Source organism: Gastrolobium bilobum, unplaced genomic scaffold, assembly GCF_033153095.1.
Source record: "Gastrolobium bilobum isolate Gb01-03AN ecotype WA unplaced genomic scaffold, APGP_CSIRO_Gbil_v1 utg8008, whole genome shotgun sequence".
Classification (NCBI taxonomy): Eukaryota; Viridiplantae; Streptophyta; class Magnoliopsida; order Fabales; family Fabaceae; genus Gastrolobium; species Gastrolobium bilobum.
Window position 1 is genome coordinate 40,795 of NW_026895942.1, and position 24,485 is coordinate 65,279.

The 24,485-nt window shown below is 31.8% G+C and overlaps 2 protein-coding genes across 2 annotated transcripts; one reads left to right on the top strand and one right to left on the bottom strand.

Annotated features, from left to right (window-relative positions):
- Positions 1–592: 592 nt before the first annotated feature.
- LOC133296905 (uncharacterized) lies at positions 593–5,091 on the bottom strand. The gene is made up of 10 exons (XM_061495951.1): positions 4,919–5,091; positions 3,970–4,065; positions 2,572–2,656; positions 2,090–2,211; positions 1,949–1,973; positions 1,768–1,851; positions 1,624–1,653; positions 1,420–1,525; positions 964–1,028; positions 593–794 (listed from the first exon to the last, which is right to left on the bottom strand). Exons 1-9 carry the CDS (start codon positions 5,006–5,008, stop codon positions 965–967), a joined length of 702 nt encoding a protein of 233 aa, XP_061351935.1. The 5' UTR covers positions 5,009–5,091; the 3' UTR covers positions 593–794; position 964.
- An 8,605-nt stretch (positions 5,092–13,696) lies between these two features.
- On the top strand, positions 13,697–18,088 carry LOC133296903 (U11/U12 small nuclear ribonucleoprotein 35 kDa protein). Its single transcript, XM_061495949.1, has 8 exons — positions 13,697–13,944; positions 14,028–14,125; positions 14,658–14,709; positions 15,601–15,671; positions 15,897–15,987; positions 16,072–16,147; positions 17,226–17,304; positions 17,581–18,088. The coding sequence occupies exons 1-8, from the start codon at positions 13,800–13,802 to the stop codon at positions 17,920–17,922; spliced, it is 954 nt and encodes a 317-aa protein (XP_061351933.1). The 5' UTR covers positions 13,697–13,799; the 3' UTR covers positions 17,923–18,088.
- Positions 18,089–24,485: the final 6,397 nt, after the last annotated feature.

Below are 24,485 nucleotides of genomic sequence, written 5' to 3' on the forward strand. Positions count from 1 at the left end.
CTTAAATGTAAATGTTAAGTTTTGAATATTAACTTAAATCAAAATGCATACAAATGTTGAATACAAATGTTAAATTTTGAATATTTTCAACGACAAAAATGCATACAAATGTTAAGATTAAAAGCCGAAACACAATGGGCTCATATCATATAGTTATCAAATTTTGAATAAATCTTTTATCTCACTTTATAAAATTAGAGTTATGTTTAAATTAATTTATTTTATACTTAAAAAATTCTATTAAAATACTTTTTGAAACATTTGGGCTATAAAATTTTAAAATTAAAAAAAGTTAATTTAAATAGATATTATGTATTTATCTATCAAATCAGAAACTCATAACGTTACATGAAGTTGAATACAGAACACTAGCACAGGGTATAAAGAGTAACTTGTATGGTTTAATCAGAGACGAAAATTGGAAGGAAAAGAAAAGGTGGAACAATAGCTGCAGTGTCAAAGGCTTTTTGTCTTTTAAGATGGGAATTGATCCTCTCATGCTAAAAGGTGGAACAATAGCTGCAGTGTCTATGTCTCTTTATAAATTTTCATAAATTTTTATTGTATCCCACCTATTTCATGCCAATGAAAAGAGATATAGATATCAAATTTTCAAATATACATTAGGAAGCACCAAAATAGGCTGCAAAGAATGAAACCATGGGAGTAACATTAAGGGAACAAACTCCCAGTAGAAAAAAATTTCTAGAACTAAAAATCAATATACAAAGCATAAAAAGAGAAAGAGTCAAGCTCTATGCAGCATGGAACAGCTTGGCTACAAATTTCTCAACCTGCAAACATAAAGGCACAGGAGATATTAAGAATGTATGATATTTGTATTACAACTAGTATACTGCCAATTAGTATGAAATTTGGGAGGAATACATCCAGCTGATTAGTTAATTCCTTGCAATATGAAACATGATTAAATGTATTTTGTAACAGAAATTGTATATTTACCTCATGATAATATGACCAGTCCAAGGTACAAAGATCCGCCAAGAAATGCAAATGAAATCATTCCCCTGAAATTGGAATTACATATACATAAATATCATTAATGACAATATAATAATGACATAAGTGATAAAGCATATATTATTCTTGCCATCCAGCGGCTCGTTCATGCACTTCTTTTCCTTGTGCTATAACTCATTATTTAACCATCTCAATAATCAATCTTGTGAAGCTTGAAGAAATTTATAAATTTTCATTCAAATCTAACAAAAAACTAAACAATCAGGGTGGCAAAATGAGAACAAGTTTCATAAACAAAAGGTTATTATTTACTAGAGCATAATTTGTAACAAAAATAGTCTAAATTTCAATCCTATAAAACCATTAACTTTCAGTCCAAAATAAAAGAATCTTCTTTGCGTTTAAGTGTGTTTCTACTTTCCATACAGCAAAACTCACCAAATAACTCCCCATCCCACACCATTACAGGGGCACGGGCAAACTTCTGCAAACTTCTCAGCATCACTGGAGTTGACTCTTCGAGATATTAAATCGTCATAAATATCTACATTATATGAATTTCAATCATATAATATAAGCCATGTCAGTAGATTTGTTATCTGAAGTGAAAATAAACCATAAAAAAGGTGCTTGAAAGCATACCATAAACTGAAAACAAACTGTTCATCACACCTGAAAACCAAATCATAGTTAGTTTCCTATATATTTCACAAAAAATGACAAACTGTCTACCAGAAACAAATTCAAATTATTTATAGGAAACAGATGAAGAGGACAAGAACATACCAATAAACAGAATGACATAGCGAAGGATATGGACTTTTGTTTTCTCTTGTAGAAGCCAAATTACAGCAATAAAAACAATAAATCCTGATAGTCATTGATCATGAAGAATAATGTGAGAAATCTTGTCAATGTCTTCTTTGCTTTTATCCATTTTATTTTTGAAGATAGTAAAATCACTCACCAATACAGAGTCCTCGGAGTGTCCACTATTTTGACAAAAGCATGTAGCAAGACATAGGAAAGGGGAGAAAAGTCAGGACACAAATAGATTCAATAGATTTGATAGAAAAGATTTTTATTTCTGCATCTATAACCATCTTACATTTTTAGCAATAAAGAGCACAACAAAAAGAGCAACAATGAAGCAACCAGCAGCAATTCTTGCCGTGATAAGATTTGTGGAAGCAAGTATCAAAGCCATTCCCCAAAATGATGAACCAAGATCTAGAGGAAAAACCAATCAGAAAAATGGTAAAATGCAACTGAAAAGTGCTCTTATTAAATTCAAATCATATGCATTAAAAATTTTAGGTGTGTGCGTGTCTATTCAAGGTATAGAATATTAACATATTTATACATCTCATTATTTGCTGCACATGTATGCAAATTCACATCAAAACCATAGCATGTGTGCTGCTGTTAGTTTCATAAGATTGCTATGCATAAAACCCTGATTATAAATTAACTTCAAAAGATTTAACCCATTGCATACCTTGTTTATACACCATATAATTAAAAACATCAAGTAGCATCCAAGTAAAAATTAATGCGATAACTGAAAATTTAGGGAGAAAAGTGCATTACATCCAGCCGGCAAGATCACCCAGTATAGGCCACCACGTGTCTGTGTTAACCCACCCTCATTTGCATGAACCTGGATTCCCTCCACCTATTGGCATCAAAATAACAATGATTTAACATGTAGAAAACAGAAATAAGTATAAAGAAGCTTACAGCAGAATCAAACTTCTAAAATTTCTCAGCCTTAATATAATAAGGCCACCATGGTCCTGCCAGCAGTAAAAAAAAGTATAAAGCTAATCCATTGTTGACTATATTGGTAACGATATTTTATACAACCTCACATCATTGAAACATGCAGCATTGATGCATAGGAATTCAGGATTTAGGAAGAATTGACTTGATATTAATAAAGTACGCAACATCTTAACTTGCAATACTGAAATAACAATGAATCGCCTTAAAAGCCTTAAATCTATCGAATCCATAATTTGTAAGCTAGAACAGTGAAATTGCTAGTGCTGTAATATCAGAAAAACAATTAAAAATAACAGAGATAAAAAAATAAAAATAAAAAGCCTCTCAGGATGATTGCAAGCCATGGTTTACCCAAAGAAAGGAAGGCAAAACAATCTTAAAGAACAGCATTAAATTCTTATCATGATATACAACTGTGTTTCTTTTCTTTTCTTTTTTCCCTTTATTCATTCATAAAAGTTATTATGATCTCAAGGCATAACCTTGAGAAAATCAGAAGCATGCCCTTCTATCCCTGGTGGTTAAATCAAAACTTCCATAAGCCTCAAATAGAGCATCCTTTTCTAAGTCAAAAAGATTAAAATACTTCTATAACGTCCTCCTTTCAAAACCAAAATTATGTTGGCTCCTACTTTACACAAATGCAATTTAATTACTTAGCAGACAGTTTATTAGTTTATTGTTGTTCTAATGCTTCTATTATATCCATAAACGAGACAAGACAATCACACTAGGAGAAACCGTGTGTAATGATTTAACAGCTTTACTTTAAATAGTCTACCTAACTACCGAAGAGCATTCAAGTGACTAAGATCATCCTTGATAAGCAGCTCATTTGGTGAGCTAAATTTACCATCTTAATCAGCCCGTGCCTGCTAATAACTTTTAGTTGGTGAAATGAAAGATATCTCGTGTTGGAAATGCAACAAAATAAAATAGATCATTAGATGAATTTTCAATGCTATCTCCATTCAAATTAAGTTGCTAGTGGCTACATGTTTGATGATATATATTGGCCTCAGAAATTCTTGGATTTTTTGCAACACTATATTGTAAACCATAACTCATATCTGTATTTTCATGTAATTCAGGGCATAGAATACAAGCTGAAACTTGTAAAACATGGTAAAGGAAAAAAAATTCTTCAAAAGTTGTCTACTTGTATCATCAAAGAACATTAAGCTCCTACATTTACAGGTTTACCTTGCCACAAGTGAGCTTGCAAGCAATTGCATGACTCGCTTCATGCAGAAACACAGTGATGAGCTTAAAAGGTGTAAGTAGAAAAGTCCTCCATAGCTATAACCACCACAACAAATTATTTGCGTAAGAAAATCAGTTGTAAGCCACTGCGACGAATATAAATATCTACATGACATCAATATCAAAGGTTATTAAATCCATGTAAATATCTGGGAACTTCTCTGTTTTAACCAATAACAATTTAATATGATGTAGCATATAGATGTATAGTATATGATCATAAACTAAGGACCTGCTTTTGGAAAGATCCATTGTCAAATGTCAAGTAAATCCAGTTGCTCAGGCTTACTCAAGAACCTAAGTTTGATCCAGTCAAAACTAGTTTGAGAAATAAGTCACACGAAAAAAAAAAAAAAAAAAAAAACATCTTAGATTCTCTTGCTATTCTGCCATACGATTCTCTCAAGAAAACCTTTCCCCGTGGCAAAATTTATGGGTTTCAGGGCAAATGAACAACTAGTACTAGCTAGGAATATTCTACATGGCAACATCATTTGTGGAACTCCAAATTCTTAAACCCCATTCCTCATTTACCAATATTAGAAAGCAACTGTTTTCTCTCAGCATTTCTTTCCTTCTATTATGTAAGATTTCAATCGTTTCCATGTTCAATTTATAATAGTCATCAAAATAAAATAAAAAAAGCAAAATTACCTAAAAAGTGTGTAGTTACATTTCAAAAGAGAGAGAGAGAGAGGAGTGAAAATTAATTATGATTGACTTATTATCTAAAGCATCTGACTGTGACAACCATGGATATACTTTTGAATTTAGAAGAAACAATAACTATAATCCTAATTCCTAAAGTGGGGTTTTTTCCTTTCTGAAAAGAAGTAAGAAAAGTGGGTTTGAGAGAGAGAGAGAGAGAGAGAGAAAGAAAAAATGATACCAGGAGGATTACTACGGTGAAGGCAGCAACACAAGCAATGAAGACCTTCTGGTCGTGATCACAACAGTTCTTGAGTTCCCAGTTCGGCATTGCTGTTCTGATAAAAAAACCCAAAGATGAAAAGGATTCAACTTTGAAGGAGGAGAATGGTGTTGTGTTTTGATTCTCAAGGAAACGTTTGGTGGGGTGGGAAAGCTGAAATGACAGAAAGACAATTTATAAATAAAGTAAAACAAAACAATTAAGAAAACAACAAAATACGGTAAAGCCAATGTATCGGGTAGATTCCTGCGATGACTTGGCTTAGTGTCCAACGCGTAAAGTCAACCACGTCAATGGATTTTTATGATTGGGTGAACATTTGAATAGTTGAATGTTCATCACTTCTTCTAACGCAATCTTCAAAATAACGTTGTTACAAGATAAGAGAGAGACCAGATGTGGTACTTTAAGAGAATACATTTACATTGAATTTAATTTATACTATTTTGTGATTTGAACTCACTAAAATTTAAGGTCTGTTTGGTGTTTGGTGTGATGTATAAGGCCTGATAGTATAAGCTTATACTATACGTTATGACATTTTTAGTTGTTTGGTGTGACCATCGTATAATATAAACTTATACAGCAGGACCCATTTATACATCAAAATGATGTATAACTTAATCCGGCCTAGGAGTTGTGGATTAGGCATGATAAGGGGTTAATGTAATAATATTGCTTACAAGTACAATTCCCAAGAACTAATATATCATTTCAACATTTATATATTAAAATAAATTTTTTTAATATATTAATTTTTAAAATATTGGAGGATATTATCTTATACAATATCATACCAAACGCTGGATAGTATTAAAATTTAATCAGGTCTTATACAATCAGGCATTATCCTATACTATGCACCAAACATGCTCTTTATTTATGTATTTTAGAAATAAACTCACCTTAAAAAAGTCTTATTTTAACCTTAATTAATGGTAAAATCTATCACTTGAAATATCTTTCTCCTATAGTAATTGAAATATTTTTATATATGTAAAAATGTTTTAGCTATTTCCTGTGTAAAACTTTTGCATCGTTATGTACTAAATAAAACACTTCTATTTGTCATTTGATCCTCTCATATCTATCTAGTTGAGTTTTCTTGCTTCCCTGTTCTTTAGATATAGACACAGTCACACAGTCACCATTCAAGATCTTTGTCTGTGTCTCAAAAGCGACCCGGTCCAAATTTCCCTCACATGTAGTTTTATAAAGTAGGGCCTTTTTGGTTAGCTTTTTCAATATGCAATTTACTTGCTTTTTTGTTTGATCATAAAGAAATATTTTCAACTCTTTTCTCCTCATAAACTAATTCTTGTTTAGCTTCTACATTCGCATTCAATTTATCGAAGTTTTGATTATCTGAACTCGTGGAATCATATAAGTTAAAGTAGAATTTCTCTACAGGCAAAATAGTGCCTAGTCAATAAACTGAGTGAAAATATCTAAAAATATTATTGAACTTCGCTTAAACTTGCAACTTGAGCAATGAAATTAGCCCAAATGGGAGAATATTAAAAAAAAATATGTGGGCAATATAAATTAATTAATTTTTTGTTTTAAAATTAATCGGGTTAATAGATATTTCAATTATATTATTTTGACTAGCCCATTGTGATCATATTAAGTTGGGCTTATGAAATCTGTTAATATTGGGTCTAGTTGGACAGTAACGTAGGCTTTAGTTTGACCCTAGTTTTCCACGATAGATGGACCCAGTGGACACAAACTCTTTTCGGGGTATTTGGCTAGATCCCCTCTCTAGCCTATTTATATTGGGGTAAAATCCTATGAACCGTTATGCTCTCATCGTTGAGGCTGCCATTTTCGGAATAGGTCATAGAGATGAAGATATTGGCATGTTGTCCCTTCTTTCCTGCGACTTTATGATGGTCCAACAAGGTACGCACAATCCCAATTTTAATTTCATATTGTTTGGTATTTTGTAATCATATACGTGATTAAAATCGTGGGCACGTAAAATGATCTCTTAGTTATTAACTCGATAGAATCATTTTCAAAATAAAATGATTTTCAAAATAATATTAAATTAATTAATATAGCCCAAGTGTGAGAATATTAGAAAATTTTCTTTATATGGGCAATATAAATTAATTATTTTTCTATTTTTAAAATTAATTAGGTTAATGGATATTCCAATTGTATTATTTTGACTAGCCCATTGTGATCATATTGAGTTGTGCTTATGGCATCTGTTAGTATTGAGCCTAGTTGGGTAGCAATGTATGTTTTAGTTTGATCCTAGTTTTTCATGATGGATAGACCTAGTGGACACAAACTATTTTCAGGATATTTGGCTAGATCCCTTCTCTAGCCTATTTATATTGGGGTAAAATCCTATGAGCCGTCGTGCTCTCATCGTTGAGGCTACCATTTTCGGAATAGGTCATAGAGATGAAGATTTTAGCATGTTGTCCCTTCTTTCTTGCGACTTTATGATGGTCTAACATGGTACACACAATTTCAATTTTAATTTCATATTGTTTGGTATTTGGTAATCATATACATGATTAAGAATTTTTAAATCTTTCAAAATAATCATTTTAACAAGTAATAAGTAATAACTCATTATTATAGAAAGCTAGTTTCACCTTAATATGAATATTCTCGGTTAGAACATAATTGCACCTCTGCATGCTCAACCCAATATGTGATTTATCCCACACACAAAAACAAACAAACCATTCTTGTGTAAGTTACAATTTGATATTCAGAAGAATGCACCATCTTTATGGGTCTCCATATCTCCACCTCTGCATGCTCAACCAAGTAAGAATAGCTTGTTTTAAGATAGACTCAACCAGCAGAGTCCTATGGAGACCAATTGGGACCTTCACGTTGGCAGGTTTTCAAAATTGTTAATAGTTTTTTTTTTTTTTTTTTAAAAAAAGAATTGTGGTAAGTTCTGTCATGGCTGGGTTTTACTTGACTGGATTTTTAGATACGAACTAAAATTATTTTCTTATTATTTCCCGGCTCCGTTACTCTCGTGTGTAAGGAAATTTCTACAATATTACTTGATGTTATTTTCTTATTTTTGGTTTCTCATTTAGGATATTTATTTTGATGTTATGTTACTTGGTCTTTCTTGTAATAAGCTTGTAGCATAGTCAAGGGGAAACCACGGCTGCTCACCAACTGTTAAATGAAATGTCTGAGAGGGATCTTGATGTTGATGTCCTGGTCAGCTCAGTTGTCTTTGCCGATGATAATTCCGGCACTGTTTAGAAGTTCCTCTTGAGGGGGAGCACTGTCCATGTTGCTGATGGTCATTCCAGCACAATTGTCTTTGCCGATGATAATTCCGGCACTGTTTAGAAGTTTCTCTTGAGGGGGAGCACTGTCCATGTTGCTGATGGTCATTCCAACACAATTAATTGTCTTTGCCGATGATAATTCCGGCACTGTTTAGAAGTTCCTCTTTAGGGGGAGCACCGTCCATGTTGCTGATGGTCATTCCAGCACAATTGTCTTTGCCGATGATCATTCCGGCATCTTCCATGTTGATGTTAATTTCGACGCCATTTTTAGCACATTGTTGTTTTTGGTTCCTAATGGGAGTATTATTTATGTATCAAGCTTGTAGCATATGATCTATATGCTACAGCTTGAGGGGGAGTGTTAAGAGTGTTAGTGTTAATAGTGTAGAAGTCCCACATTGAGTGTGTCTCTTTGTATTCTTCAATTGGTTTGCTATATAATAGCACCAATGTTGTGTAGTTTAATATAACAAGGATTACTATCATTTCCTCTTGTATCTATGATATTCAACATGGTATCTAGAGCCTAACAAGATGAATCTTAATCCGTTTAACTTAGTTCTATTTTCCATAATTTCAATATGGTTATAGAGAGATATCACCCTCCTTGAGGGATTCCCGTTGCTATTTTTTTTCGGGTTTTTCTTAGTATGCTCTGTGACTGCAGCTTAGACTGATCTGTCACATCAGAAAAGAATGATCTTTGGGAAGTTGTTGGGTTGACCACCGTTGTCGTTGACCAACCACCGTTGACCGCGTCGTCCACCGTTGACAGTCGTCTACGGTGACTTTTCTGATGACTTCCGGTGACTTTTTCGGCTCCGCTACTCTCGTGTGTAAGGAAATTTCACAATATTACTGTCTTACCCACTTTTCTATACATCCCTCCAATACAAATTAAACACCTATACTGATTGATGACATGGAAAAGAAAAAAATATATATTAAAAACAAGTGTTTAATTTTCAATGGCAGTAGTATACTATTGTTGTACCAAAGATGAGCTCCGTGTGTAGATTATCTTTCTGAAACTAGCTTAGTTGTTGGCAAAGTTATTTTTAAAATAAAAAAACCTTTAAAAAATAATTATTTCTTCTATATAATCATTTTCCTTGTTCATGCAAATATAATACTTTTCCAATTTAAAGAAAGCTTTTTCTAAGACTTAAAAAAAAAGCTACCTATATATATATATATATATATATATATATATGGGAAATCACTTCTGCTATGAATGCAGAAGTGATTTTCTACTGCCACACACTCATCATCATTTTTTCTTTATTTTTATTTCTATTTTACTTTTTAAAAATGGTGGGGTCCACAATACTTTTGGGTCAGCTGCAAACTCTCAAATTTTGCAGTCTCAGCAGAATTGCAAAGCCCATATATATATATAAGATTGAGTTAATTTTTTTTAAAATTATCATAAAAAAATACTTACATATACTGAAAAAAAAATTATAATAATATTTTTTCTTTATTTTTTATTTTATATAAACAGCTTATGTGTAAATGTTAAATTTTATATATTAACTTGAATCAAAATACATACAAATGTTAAGATTAAAAGCCGAAACACACTAGACTTATATGTAAATGTTAAATTTTGTACATTAACTTAAATCAAAATGCATACAAATTTAATATAAAAAAACAAATTATAATAATATTTTTTCTTTATTTTTTATTTTATATAAACAGCTTATGTGTAAATGTTAAATTTTATATATTAACTTGAATCAAAATACATACAAATGTTAAGATTAAAAGCCGAAACACACTGGACTATATGTAAATGTTAAATTTTGTACATTAACTTAAATCAAAATGCATACAAATTTTAAGATTAAAAGCCGAAACACACTCGGCTGTGCCCCCCTTCTACCAAAAAAAGAAGAAAAAAAAAAGCCGAAACGCACTGGGCTCATATATAGTTATCGAATTTTGAATAAATATTTTATTTCAAGGGATCATTTTTTTATGTTGCGTGAGAAAAAATAATTTTCCAGCAAACACAATTCTTATATAGAATTCACTTTAATTTTTTTTCTCTCCCCTATTCTCTACTCTCTGTTCCTTGTGTGTCTGAAAGATTGTTTTTTTCTTATGCAATATACAAAAAATCCCTTTTATTTCACTTTATAAAATTATAGTTATTTTAAATTAATTTATTTCATAATTAAAAAATTCTATTAAAAACCTTTTTTTTAAATTAACACATCGATAGTTCATAAGACGGGAACTTAATTGTGATATTATATATACACTAACATACACCATACCAAAACCGTAACACAAATGGAAGCAAAAACAAGAATCTAAGCTTACTTTGCATTATTCAAGAAAACGAGGAAGCACTCCTAATTTGTCTAAAATATGAAAAACTAGAAGCGTTACTAATCTTAATCCCAGAAAGAAATCAAGGAGATATAAATCACAATAAAGATTTCGAACAAATGCAGCAATGGAGCAACCAACTCCGTACAAAACCCCCAAAAAAAAAATGTGCTACACTATGGCTTTTGCACCACACTCAACTTATTTGACTTGTAATGCACATTAATGTTTAGCAAAAAAAAAAAATCCCAAGAAATACACAACGCTATCCATTTAGAGATTTACATGAGTTTTGATTCAAATCATGGAACTCGATATACAAAAACAAATATATAAAAAAATGGAAACAAAAATTTGATATAGTGCAGAGAATATAGTGCAACATGACATATGCATATACAGTGTCCATGAAAAAATGATAAAGACGATTTAATGTCCAATAAATGCTAATTTGCTTTTTGTTTTCCTTTTGGAAAATATAATAAACAATAAAGACGATTTACTTTTCCAAGTAGCGTATGCAAGCATGGAAAACATTTAACACTTGCATGATTTAAACCTACAGTTATCAGCCCAATGAATTAATCAATTCTGCAATAAATTAAAATTAAAAATTAATAAAGTTATATGTAATATTTCCCTTAAAGCTATATTGGCCCAATGAATTAATCAATTACGCAAAGAGAAAAATTGGACGTTAAATTAAAAATCAATAAAATTATATCAAATATTTCTCTATGGAAAAAATTTCACAGTTGCATGATTCAAAGCTACCGTTATCAGCCTAATGAATTAATCAATTATGCAATAAATTAAAATTAAAAATCAATAAAATTATATCAAATATTTTCCTTAAAGTTATATTGGCCCAATGAATTAATCAAATAGAAATCAATAAAATTATATCAAATATTTTCCTTAAAGCAAATAGTCTTTATTGTTTATTATATTTTCCAAAAATATAAAATAAAAATAAATCAACATTTATTGAACATTAAATTTGCAGAATTGATTAATTCATTGGGCTGATCATACAACTATTAAATGTTTTCCATGCTTGCATTCGCTATTTGAAAAAGCAAATCGTCTTTATTATTTATTATATTTTTCAAAAAAAAAAAACAAAAAACAAATCAGCATTTATTGGACATTGAATCATTTTTATCGTTTTCTTATGGACACTCCATATGCATATGCCACGTTGCACTATAGTCTATGTACTATTCAGCAACTTTAATCCTCTCTCTCCACGTGTCAAAATGTCACGTAACACGCTTGTACATAAAGGGTGCGCATGACAACGTTTTCGGAATCAATTTTTTTTTTTTTTAATTTCTGTTCCCGGTAATAGAAATGGATAAAAAACTCGTTTGTTAAAATCGGTTTATTTTTTTGTTCTCGGGATGAACCAGATTAATTTTTGTGCTGGGGAACAGACAAAAGAATCAGAAAATTTCTGCTTTTTTGTTTCTGGGCACAAAATGAGAAACATTTATATCTCTTAATCATTCTCCATCTCTACCATCATCACCACCGCCACCATCATCCCAACACGACCACCGCCACCATCGTCGTCGCAGCTGTCGTACCCACCCCCACCACCACGATACCACCGCCACCATCACCACCACCTCTACCCATCACTACCACCATGCCACTATCACCACCACTGTCACCGTCACCACCACCACCAGCATCGCAACCACTGTCTCCACCGCCACCATCGCCATCACCACGCCACTGTCACCACCACCATCGCCACCGCTACCATCACCATCACTGTCACCAACCACCACTATCATTGCTGCAGCCACCACCGACACCGCTGCCGTCGCCACCAACCACCACCACCATTACACCACCCCCACCACCACTATCACCTTCCACCACTGCCACTTACACCACCACCTCCATGATGCCATCACAACCACCACCTTCATGCCACCGCTACCATTGTCACCGCCACCAACCACCATACCCACCACCATTGTCGCAGCCACTGCCATCACCTCCACCATCACCATCCCCACCATTACCACCGCCATCGCCGCAGCCACTGCTGTCACAACCACCACCACTATCATCACCACGTCACTGCCACCACCATCGCCGTACCGCCGCCGCCGCCACCACCATGCCACCCCCCGCCGCCACCACAACCACACTATATGGAAAGGAAAGTGATGATCCGAAATTTTTTTATATTTAATAGAAATTATTTTTTATTATATTATTTATTGTGTTATCAAACACAATTCTCATTCTCGGAATAAAAATAAAACATGTTATCAAATATTTTTTTTTTCTCATAAACTGTTCCAAGGAACATAAATAGAAAAGAATTATTTCTTTTCAGAAATAGTGCTAGGGAATAGAATGGTTGTCATGCACATCCAAAGCGACTTAGGCCTGGACACACTGACTGGTTAAAAAAATGCTAAACTGTTGAGCAAGTTTACATAGCTTTAAACTCTACTGCCACGTGTCTAAACGTAAAACGCCAGATGTTGTAGCGTTTTTGATAACATGATATTTGGCAAAATTTTTAGGGAGCATGGTATTTCGAGAAATTTTTAGCCGTTGTCCGCAAATATATAGGAAAACACAATCCTTTTGCTTTAAAAAATTCAAAAAAATATAAAATTATATTCTTTAAAATGATAAAAAAAATTAATTAAAAATTACAAAACTACTGAATATATGTATCTGAATTAAGTGGGTGGAGAGAGAACCTAACGCTGAGGCTCATTCCTCAAATAAATAATTAAGATTGGTAAAAATTACAACTTATAAAAAGTATTTTTAATCCAAATTAAAAAAAAAATTAAGTAGCAAAAGCAAAAACTTAAAGGGTTTTATAAGAGTTATGTTGCAGGAAAAGTGATTGTGTAATGTTACATAGATTCGTTTTGCGTGCCATAAATTTTTTTTTTTTTGCTTCAAAAAATGTGAGCCCCACAAAATGATGTTGTGTGTGTAGGAAATTTTTTGTGTCATGTGAAATGATAAATGCAAATCCCAAACTTAAAATATGTTATAAAAAAAAAAAAAAAAAGTAAAAAATGTAGTGTTTTTGTAGAACGCAGAAGGAGCAAAGCAGCGAGAAGGAGAAGCGAGGAACACAGTAACTGTTGAAATATCATTCAGCTTATTCATTGAGCAATCTTGAGTTCCCTTTATTCTCTCTTGTAGTGAAGAGTGAAGTGTGAAGAACAATGAGTATGAGGTCGAGAAACTTGAATTCAGTTTTCTATGCGGATTCTTACCATCCGATTCAAGCAGGCAGCATCGACGGCACTGATGTTGTTCCTCACGACAATGCTGTTTATCGTGCTCAACTCTGTTCCTCAATTGGCCTCTGTCTGTATTTGATCTTTCTTTTTTCTACTCTCCTTTTTTTATAAATTTTCTTCGATTTTAAGTTCAAAAATTGAATTTTGCAGATGACCCATTTGGTGATCCTAAGGCCACTGGAGACCCTTATTGCACTCTCTTCGTGGGTCACCTCTCTCGCCTCACCACTGAACATACTCTCCGCAAGGTTAAAGTTTTTTTTTTTCGATTTTTTTTTTTTTTATGTGGGATGCAAATAGAATATGTTCATCTTCCATGTTAGAAGTGTTAAAAGTTAGTAATATTGCCTCTCTTTTTTCTTCATCTGAAAAAAAATTTCCTTGTTTATATGATAAATTCAAATATGTAGAAAATTGTTCCAAATATATTTTAGCTTAGTTAATTTAGATTAATTTTTGCTGAAGAAGGGAAATAAGAAATTAGATTACATGGATAGGGTTCAATTCTGACCCCGTCTCTGCATAAACAATAGATCAGCAAGAGTATGCAACGAACATAAAGCTTATGAGTTCAACAGGAGCATCTGGAACTCAATTACAGTTGAGTAAACTTATGAGTTTTTTCCTGGAAGGAAGGAAGAGAACTTCGTTGGATTTATGGAGGATACTGACAGTTCTCCTGAACTATGTTTAGGATACTGCTGCTACCTCATTTTTATGGCATAAGTAGCTTCTCTGGTGTCTTAATTTGCTACGGAATGTGTGGTTTTTATCTTTCAGGTTATGAATAAGTATGGTCGGGTGAAGAACTTGCGCTTGGTCAGGGACATTGGTATCATTCTTTGGTCTATCTTAGTTCTTAACCCCTCGTTGATTGTCAGTTTATGCCAGTTATTTTCTCCAGCTCTATGTGGATCTCTTTTACATCTTCAAATTATATGCTTTTTGAAACACATCTAGTAGAAATGATATTTCTTATTGAGCGAGCTGGTCAATATGATTTAGTACACTACTTGCTGATTGAGTACTTGTATAATGCTCTGAATTTGACCGTGTTTTTGAAAAAAACTATTTTAGATTCAATGATATGTTTTGTTGTATTTAAGTCATTTTAAGAACTGTGAAATATTTAAGTCTCTCAGGAATCAAGATACTGCTATTTTTAGTATAGTTTTTCCAGTATAATTTGTTTTCCATCTTATTGAAATAATATGGTGCATCTAAATTTTATATGCCTGGGAGCTTATATTATTTCTTTTTTATTTTATTTCTCCACTTGTTTATCAATCATCGACTTTAATCTGGTTCGAGCATGGTCCGACCAATGTAGGAGGTGGCTCTCCCAAGACCATTTTCTCCATTCCCGTGCTCGAATTTTAGACCTCTAGTTAAGGGGAACAAGCTCCTTACCATTTGAATCAGTGATTGTTGGTATTTTTTTTCTTTTATTAAGTTGTTTTATGGTTTGCCCGCATACTGGAAAAGGATCCTTTATTAACTCTTTGTAACTGTTCATTTACCAACAGATATAGCTTTTCCAATTGGGCTATATATGCAGCATCTTGTATAGCCATGTTTTTGTGTTAAGACCCTGCAAATGGTTTGGCAATTTTATGCATTTGTGCTTTTGAATGATATATTGATAATTTCTCTTTTAACCATACATATTATCAAGCTTTGGAATTTAAGTTTTTACATGTGATTTATTTATTTTTGGTTGCAGTGACAGGAGCTTCTCGTGGTTATGCTTTTGTTGAATATGAAACTGAAAGGGAGATGCGACGAGCATATATGGTGCTACAACATGTTAAAACTTTGTCTAATTTGTAGCTTAAAAAAGTGAAGCTTCATGACATGACAAAAAATAAAATCCTATCAAGCCTTATTAACTATCTATCTATATATATAGGGAGCATATCTGGTACTAATGAAATCATCTGGACTTCAGAGCTGGCTTGTAATATGCTTTTTTATGAAATGTTAATGGTACTAATAAGTATTGATTTTTCTCGTTTGCAGGATGCTCATCATTCTTTTATTGATGATTGTGAAATCATAGTTGATTACAACAGACAGCAGTTGATGCCTGGATGGATTCCTAGAAGGTTAGGTCAGTTAAAGTGACTCATTCTTTAAGTTGCATATCTACCCACTGAGCCAGAGCCATCTGATCATTTTCTGTCCTCTTCTACAGGTGGTGGTCTTAGTGGGAAGAAGGAATCAGGACAACTTCGTTTTGGCGGAAGAGAAAAACCATTTCGTGCACCACTGTACAGTTCATTCCTCTTATATCTGCAAACTATATTTTTCCTTATTTCTGAGCAATCTTATAACCTATTTTTCAAAGACATGTGTGACAACCTCTAGTGTGTTAAATTCAAATGAATATTGAAGCATTATGTCAATTGGTTGATTATTAGAGTAAAATGTTTTGTATCCCTCACTTGTACGGAAGGCTGTACTAGGGGGAGTATGTGTCTGCAAAATTTTAAATGTGGCCAATCCCAAGAATCGAGATAAGTCTTGGTTCTTGTTATTTTTTATGATTATTACTATTTTTTTTAATGGAAATTCAAAGCACAGCAATTCAATGTAATTTTTGAAACAAGAGAGGAGATGAGTGTAATTTAGCCAAATCTCACGGGTCAGTATAATTTTCTCAATTATTATAATTTTAAATATTATGGTACTGCGGTATTGCCATGTTTGGTTTCATTTGGTTTTATATTACTTTTATATGATGCACTGATACAAATACTCATACTTATTGGGTCTGAGACTGAACCAGTTTTAATAAGTTCTAATGTAAATTAAGAAGTATCCATGAAACATAGCTGTGTGTGGGATATCATTGACCGTTCATTCTCTACTGATTTAATTTTATCCCAACTGAGGTTTATTTTTTATTTTGTTGTTGAACTAGTTCGGTCTAAAATGAATCCGTTGATAGTGATACAAATATAAAAAGGCAGAAGGATAAGAGGGAGAGTAAGATTGAAATATGAGGCAGTGATGACGGTAATGATTTATATGACTACTATAGGTGTATTGAAGGTTAAAGCGCCATAGGAGGATTGAATGCCTCTGTGGTGGAAGCTATGATTCTCAAAACTGAAAGAACTTGTTTGTATAATTCTTCATTGTAAAAGTTTTGTGAAAAGGTATAAAGCTAGTTAGGGCATTGTAGACAAAAGCATGACATATCTCCATTTACTATTTGACTGTAAGCTATTATACGGCTTATGACACCAGCTTGAATTTGACCTAACAAGTTAACTATCATATCTTAGCTTCTGTTCTTTGACTTGTGGCTTTATTGATTCAGTTATTTCTCTACTATTTAACCAGGAAATCAATCCCATATGAGGAATTGGAGAAGCTTGGCATCCCACCTCCGCCTGAGGGAAGATACATGTCACGCTTTCAGGTGTTGTTTTTTTACCTTTTGAGCATATCCTATTTATATAAAAAGTTGTAAGAACAGCAGATCAATATTAAGTATTTTAAGATATTAAAACGACGAATGACTTTGTTTTTGGTCTAGGATTCTTCATTGTGGGTCATGACACGACGTTTCTCTTTACTTGTTCAAGTGTTGCTTTCAATAAATCGTTAGTTTACTAAAAGTTAGTGTTCCAAACCAAGATTTTGAAATTTACAATTCATTTGTTAATTTTTTTCATTTGTCCATACACATGTACAGGTCCCATCCCCGCCTAGAAGAGAAAGGAACCTTTCAGACAGGGAAGAAGACTCTCATAAAAGGAGTTCTAATGACAGGAAAAGAACAGAAGGTTCCCTCAAAAGTTCAGTGGACATTGAGGAAGGTCACTACAAAAGGAGTTCAAGTCACCGAGAAGACCACTCTCGTCGAAGGAGCTCTTTGGAGAGGAGTGGTGATCGTTACCCTGACAGGAGTTCATCTGAGAAAGAACATCGATACAAGAGTTCTACCAAAAGAGAGAAACATTCCCATAAAAGAAAAGAAAGAGATGAACACACTAGGAGGGAAAAATATAGTCGCCATTCCTCTCACGAGGACTGAGGTCTACAAGTCATTATATCATCCTTCTGTTGTGCCTTTCTGCTTTGTGTGTGTATATATAATGGTATTAATGGGAATGATTGTCGTTCTGTAGGACAAAGCAATTCACACTAATGGTAGTAGGAGTTGTGTGAATAGAATGGTGACTAGGAAACTCCACTTCTCGCTCAGCATGATAGAATTTCATTGCACAAGCTGCAAGTTTAAGCAAAGTTCAATAAAATTTTTAGATATTTTCACTCAGTTTATTGACTAGGCACTATTTTGGCTGTTGAGAAAGTCTACTTTGACTTATATGATTACATAATCAAAACTTGGATAAATTGAATGCGATTGTAGAAGCTAAACAAGAATTGGTTTATGAGGAGAAAAGAGTTGAATATGTTTCTTTATAATCAAACAAAAAAGGAAGTAAACTGCATCTTGAAAAAGCCAACCAAAAAGGCCCTACTTTTTACATGTGAGGGAAATTTGGACCCAATCGATTTTAAGACAGACAAAGATCTTGAATGGTGACTCTGTCTATACCTAAAGAACACGGAAGCAAGAAAACTCAACTAGATAGATATGAAAGGATCAAATGACAAATAGAAGTGTTTTATTTTTAGTACATAAAGATGCAAAAGTTTTACACAGGAAACAGCTAAAACATTTTTACACATACAAAAATATTTCATTACTATAGGATAAAGATATTTCAAGTGATCGATTTTACCATTAATTAAGGTTAAAATAAGACTTTCTCAAGGTGATTTTATTCTAAAATACATATATAAAGATGTATTTAATCTTCAATTTTAGTGAGTTCAAATCACAAAATAGTACTAAATATTTGGCATGAAATGAAAAATTAATTAGTGAATGGTTAACTATGATAAATAAAATAATTAGTGGATAAATTCTGACATCAACGGACGTTACAAGTGAACGATTAATAGGTAAATGTAAGATTAATTATGCAAATTGTAACACGTAGCAAAAAGGAAAGAGTTTATATGCATTCTTCACTTAATAAGTCTAACGTTATTTTTGCCGCAAGTAATTAATATTAGCTGCGCTTAATACCATTACAATGATAACAAACCGGGTCGACGCGGGGTGTTATATCTGACTGGCCTACTATAAAAAACTAAAAAGCCTAACACGGCTTCTAAGGCCTACCAAGTTGCAAACTAAAATTTGTAGGCCCAAACCAAATTAAAATATAAAAGAAAAATTTTTATTCACAAATATCACATGAAATAATATTTTCATTAATAACACATGAAATAGTGCACATAAAGATCATATAAAAATACTCATAAAGATCACATGAAAATTTCATAAAAATAGCATGAAAATTTCATATATGTATATATAGAGAGAGAGGTTATTCTACCTATCTTTGCCTACCACCAGAGGCGGATGGAGGCACATGAGAAGGGGGGCAAGTGCCCACCCTTGAAATATGATGTAAAAATACAAATATACCCTTATCTTAAAATTCAAGTTTTTGAATTTAATTTCAGAATAGGATATTATAACAATTAATTAGGGTTACTACCAATGTTATTACCAATCAATTTCACCGTTAGATCGATTATATTGATCCAACGGTTATATTTATTTTCATCTTTATATGGTTATGATTCCCCATATTTAATACTTTATATTTATTTTCACCTTTGTATGGTTATGATTTCTCATATTTAATGCTTTTACATTAAATATGGGGATCATAACCATACAAAGATAGAAATAAATATAACTATTGGATCAACATAATCTATCTAACGGTGAAATTGATTGGTAGTAACCCTAGTTGGTTGTTACGATATCCTGCCCTTTAATTTTCCTCATTCTCTTTAATTTTCCCGTGAATTTTTTCTTCTTCTCCACCTTCATTATCCAAACCTAACAGAGACCTTTGTTCCAGACCCATTATTTGCATATACATACTGATTCATCTCCTCTCAAACCTCAATCTCCGTTATTGGAAGTTGAAACATTTGCATCTTCCTCCATTATCGGTCCAGTTGAGTCACAATCCGTCCAGATCTAGATCTAAACCAGACCCAGTCAAATAAGGCAGCTCGATCAAGTTTATCACGGGAGATCTGTCTAGTATCAGCAAATCGATTCTTCAATAAGGCAGCTCGATCAACTTTATCACGGGAGATCTGTCTCTCAGTTGTATCACATCCTCCTACAATATTTTTTTTTTTTTGGTGGATGACATCCTCCTACAAATTTAATAAGACAATGGGCTTCTAGGGATCAAATATAACAATAGAAAAATGTCATCAATAATCCATGCACTCTTACCATCTTGATGGCTATAAGAGTGAAAAGAACGTAGCTTTTGCTGAGAGTCATCCTCAAGTTTATCCGAGCCACTAACATATTCTGTAAGAAATAAATACAGCAATAACCATGAAATTTAAACTTGAACAATATGAAAGGCAGAGCAAAAAAAATTCAATGCAAGCAAGTATGGAAACGTAAGTTTATGACGAGTCTAATAATATTAGCCAAGTAATAGTCACTATTTTTAGTCTGAGAATGCTACATCAAATAAAAATATGTTCTTTCAAATCACTTTTTGCGAATGCTACTCAAATTTTATTCAAGTTTGATGATACATAAGATAAAAAAGAAGCAAATCATACATTAAGAAGCCATGCAGAAGAAGCAAATCATACAAAAACAGGAGACAAACAATGGGAGGGAAAACTTAAATTTGGCATGAAATGAATAATTAATTAGTGAATGGTTAATTATGATAAATAAAATAATTAGTGGATAAATTCTGATATCAACGGACATTACAAGTGAACGATTAATAGGTAAATGTAAGATTAATTATGCAAATTGTAACACGTAGGAAAAAGGAAAGAGTTTATCCGCATTTTTCACTTAATAAGTCTAACGTTGTTTCCGCCGCAAGTAATTAATATTAGCTGCGCTTAATACCAATAACAAACCGGGTCAACGCGGGGTGTTACATTTGACTGGCCTACTATAGAAAACTAAAAAGCCTAACACAAGTTGCAAACTAAAATTTGTAGGCCCAAACCAAATTAAAATATAAAAGAAAAAATTTTATTCACAAAGATCACATGAAATAATATTTTCATTAATAACACATGAAATAATGCAAATAAAGATCACATGAAAATTTCATAAAAAACACATGAAAATTTCATATATGTATATAGAGAGAGGTCATTCTACCTACCTCTCTTTCTGCCTATCTTTGCCTACCACTCTCCAAAAAAGTAGATAGAATAACCTATATCTTTATTATTTTTTAAAGCGATAATTTTTTATTTATTTAATTTTTATACTTTTAATTTATTTTTTAAATATGTTATCTTATTCTACAAATTTTCTGAAAGAGAAAAACTAACCGCCACGTACATAGGACACGAAACACGACACGATATGACACTCCGACATGATAATTCTGAAAATTATTATATTTCAATACGTTAGGACATGTTTTGATATTAAATAATAATTTTATTTTATGTAGTGTATATTATATTTAATATTCAATAATTTAACAAAAAAATGAAGTTAAACTTATAATACCCATCATTTTTGTAAAGAAATATAAAATATCTCAAATATTTATATTAAACTCAATAAAATAGTAATTCTATAATTTTTGCATAGTGTGGCTGTACTTGCGAATGTTTATGAAGTTCGGACGCTTCAAAAAACATATAAATTTTGTTTCATGTTTATATCGGTGTCCATTTTCTCTCAATATAAAGTGAATTTTTTTTTTCCGTGCATCGCACGGGTAATGCACTAATTTTATTGAAAGTTATACACTTGTTATATATGTTTGTCTTGTGGTTTTCGCTAAAAAAAAAATTACATTGGACAACTAATAAATTGTAAATATTTTTTGACTTATAATTTCAAAGTTTATTTTGATTTGATGAAGAAAGTGAATGAAAAATTAGGATGAAAAATAAAATAAAAAATGAGATGTTTCCAAATCCCTGTAAAGAAAAAAAATAAAATAAGACAGGTATTGTGTCTTAGCTTTTAATCCTATCATTTCGTATATTTTGATTTAAGATTATATACAAAATTTAATAGTTACATATAAGCTGTTTATATAAAATAAAAATAAAAATAAAAATAAAGAAAAGAAATATTATTTTGTTATAAATAATTTATTGGTTGTCCAATAACCGTTATGACTGTTGGAGACGTTATGGCTGTTGGAGACATTATGGCTATTGGAGAATAATTTCAGTTATCGTAGCTTTCATGTTTTCCGAACCTATAAATAAGGCATCATTGTAGTGTGACAATACAACCCGAATACGTTCCATTGTAATGTGACAATACAACACATTATCAGCACGAGACCAGAGCTATAGTCGGCAGTCGTAGCCATCACAGTCGAGATCACATTCGAGATCAAGTTAAGTCTTCGCAGCGTTCATCAGTTAAATCTCCTTTAATATCTCCTCCTCGTTCACGTTTGAGATCAAGGTCCCGTTCTTTATCAGGTTGGTATTATGCTAATGGCCGGTTCACCAAGGTACGCACAATCTTAATTTTGATTTTTGATTTCATATTGTCTTGTATTTTATAATTATATACAAGATTTAGGGTTAAAATAATTCTATCATTTGGTATCAGAGCCACATATATATGATTATAAAAGTCATGCTCTTGAATCAAAGAAATTGAAGTTTTTTTTATAAAGGTCGAAACTTTATGTATTAATTCATAAGTTTATTTTTTGTTCAATTGATTAAGAATGTTTTTGTTTTTACATAGTAAGATCTCTCAAATTTTAGGGCTAATATATGATTATAAAATCCATGTTTTTGAATCAAAGAAATTGAAGTTTTTTTTTATAAAGGTCGAAACTTTATGTATTAATTCATGTTTTTGTTTTACATATTAAGATCTCTCAAATTTTAGGGTATAATATATATATATATATATATATATATATATATATATATATATATATATATATATATATATAGGGATAGGATATTGTGACACCCAAGTTATGTGACACCCAAGTTATGTGACACTCAGTCAATCTCACCGTTAGATCGTTTATGTTGATCCAACGGTTATATTTATTTCCATCTTTGTATGGTCATGATTTCTTAAATTTAATATTTAATATTTATTTCTACCTTTGTATGGTTATGATTTTCCATATTTAATGCTTTCACTTTAAATTTGGGAAATCATGACCATACAAAAATGGAAATAAATATATATATATAAATTATTGACATCGCTGGATAATTAAAAAAATACGTTTTGAATTTTGTAAATGTCAATTGAAAATGTCATTTCGAATTTTCTGCGTGTCAGTCCGATTTCAATTCCTTTTAATATTCAATGATGGAAAAGAAAACACGTATCTAATGTATATATCTCCATCGCAATTGACATCAATGCTATTGATCTATGCTTATTGAAAATATCAAATTTTGGTTTCCATTTTTTTATGTATTTGTTCTTGTATATCGAGTTCCATGATTTGAATCAAAACTCATGTAAATCTCTAAATGGATAACGTTGTGTATTTCTTGGGAATTTTTTTTGCTAAACATTAATGTGCATTACAAGTCAAATAAGTTGAGTGTGGTGCAAAAGCCATAGTGTAGCACGTTTTTTTTTTTTTGGGGGGGGTTTTGTACGGAGTTGGTTGCTCCATCGCTGCATTTGTTCGAAATCTTTAATGTGATTTATATCTCCTTGATTTTTTTCTGGGATTAAGATTAGTAACGCTTCTAGTTTTTCATATTTTAGACAAATTAGGAGTGCTTCCTCGTTTTCTTGAATAATGCAAAGTAAGCTTAGATTCTTGTTTTTGCTTCCATTTGTGTTACGGTTATGGTATGGTGTATGTTAGTGTATATATAGTATCACAATTAAGTTCCCGTCTTATGAACTATCGATGTTTTAATTTAAAAAAAGGTTTTTAATAGAATTTTTTAATTATGAAATAAATTAATTTAAAATAACTATAATTTTATAAAGTGAAATAAAAGGGATTTTTTTTATATTGCATAAGAAAAAAACAATCTTTCAGACACACAAGGAACAGAGAGTAGAGAATAGGGGAGAGAAAAAAAATTAAAGTGAATTCTATATAAGAATTGTGTTTGCTGGAAAATTATTTTTTCTCACGCAACATAAAAAAATGATCCCTTGAAATAAAATATTTATTCAAAATTCGATAACTATATCTGAGCCCAGTACGTATCGGTTTTTTTTCTTCTTCTTTTTTTTTGGTAGAAGGGCCACACAACCGAGTGTGTTTCGGCTTTTAATCTTAAAATTTGTATGCATTTTGATTTAAGTTAATGTACAAAATTTAACATTTACATATAGTCCAGTGTGTTTCGGCTTTTAATCTTAACATTTGTATGTATTTTGATTCAAGTTAATATATAAAATTTAACATTTACACCTAAGCTGTTTATATAAAATAAAAAATAAAGAAAAAGTATTATTATAATTTGTTTTTTTATATTAAATTTGTAGCATTTTGATTTAAGTTAATGTACAAAATTTAACATTTACAT

Bases quoted from the DNA above. Each gene is read 5' to 3' on its own strand.
- LOC133296905 (XM_061495951.1), bottom strand. From the start codon at position 5,008: ATGCCGAACTGGGAACTCAAGAACTGTTGTGATCACGACCAGAAGGTC. The intron at 1,654-1,767 runs GTATGTTCTTGT...TTTGGTTTTCAG, and splicing joins CTATGTCATTCTGTTTATTG to GTGTGATGAACAGTTTGTTT. The intron at 1,526-1,623 runs GTATGCTTTCAA...CATATAATGTAG, and splicing joins CAGTTTGTTTTCAGTTTATG to ATATTTATGACGATTTAATA.
- LOC133296903 (XM_061495949.1), top strand. From the start codon at position 13,800: ATGAGTATGAGGTCGAGAAACTTGAATTCAGTTTTCTATGCGGATTCT. The intron at 14,126-14,657 runs GTTAAAGTTTTT...TTTATCTTTCAG, and splicing joins CTGAACATACTCTCCGCAAG to GTTATGAATAAGTATGGTCG. The intron at 14,710-15,600 runs GTATCATTCTTT...TTTTGGTTGCAG, and splicing joins GCGCTTGGTCAGGGACATTG to TGACAGGAGCTTCTCGTGGT.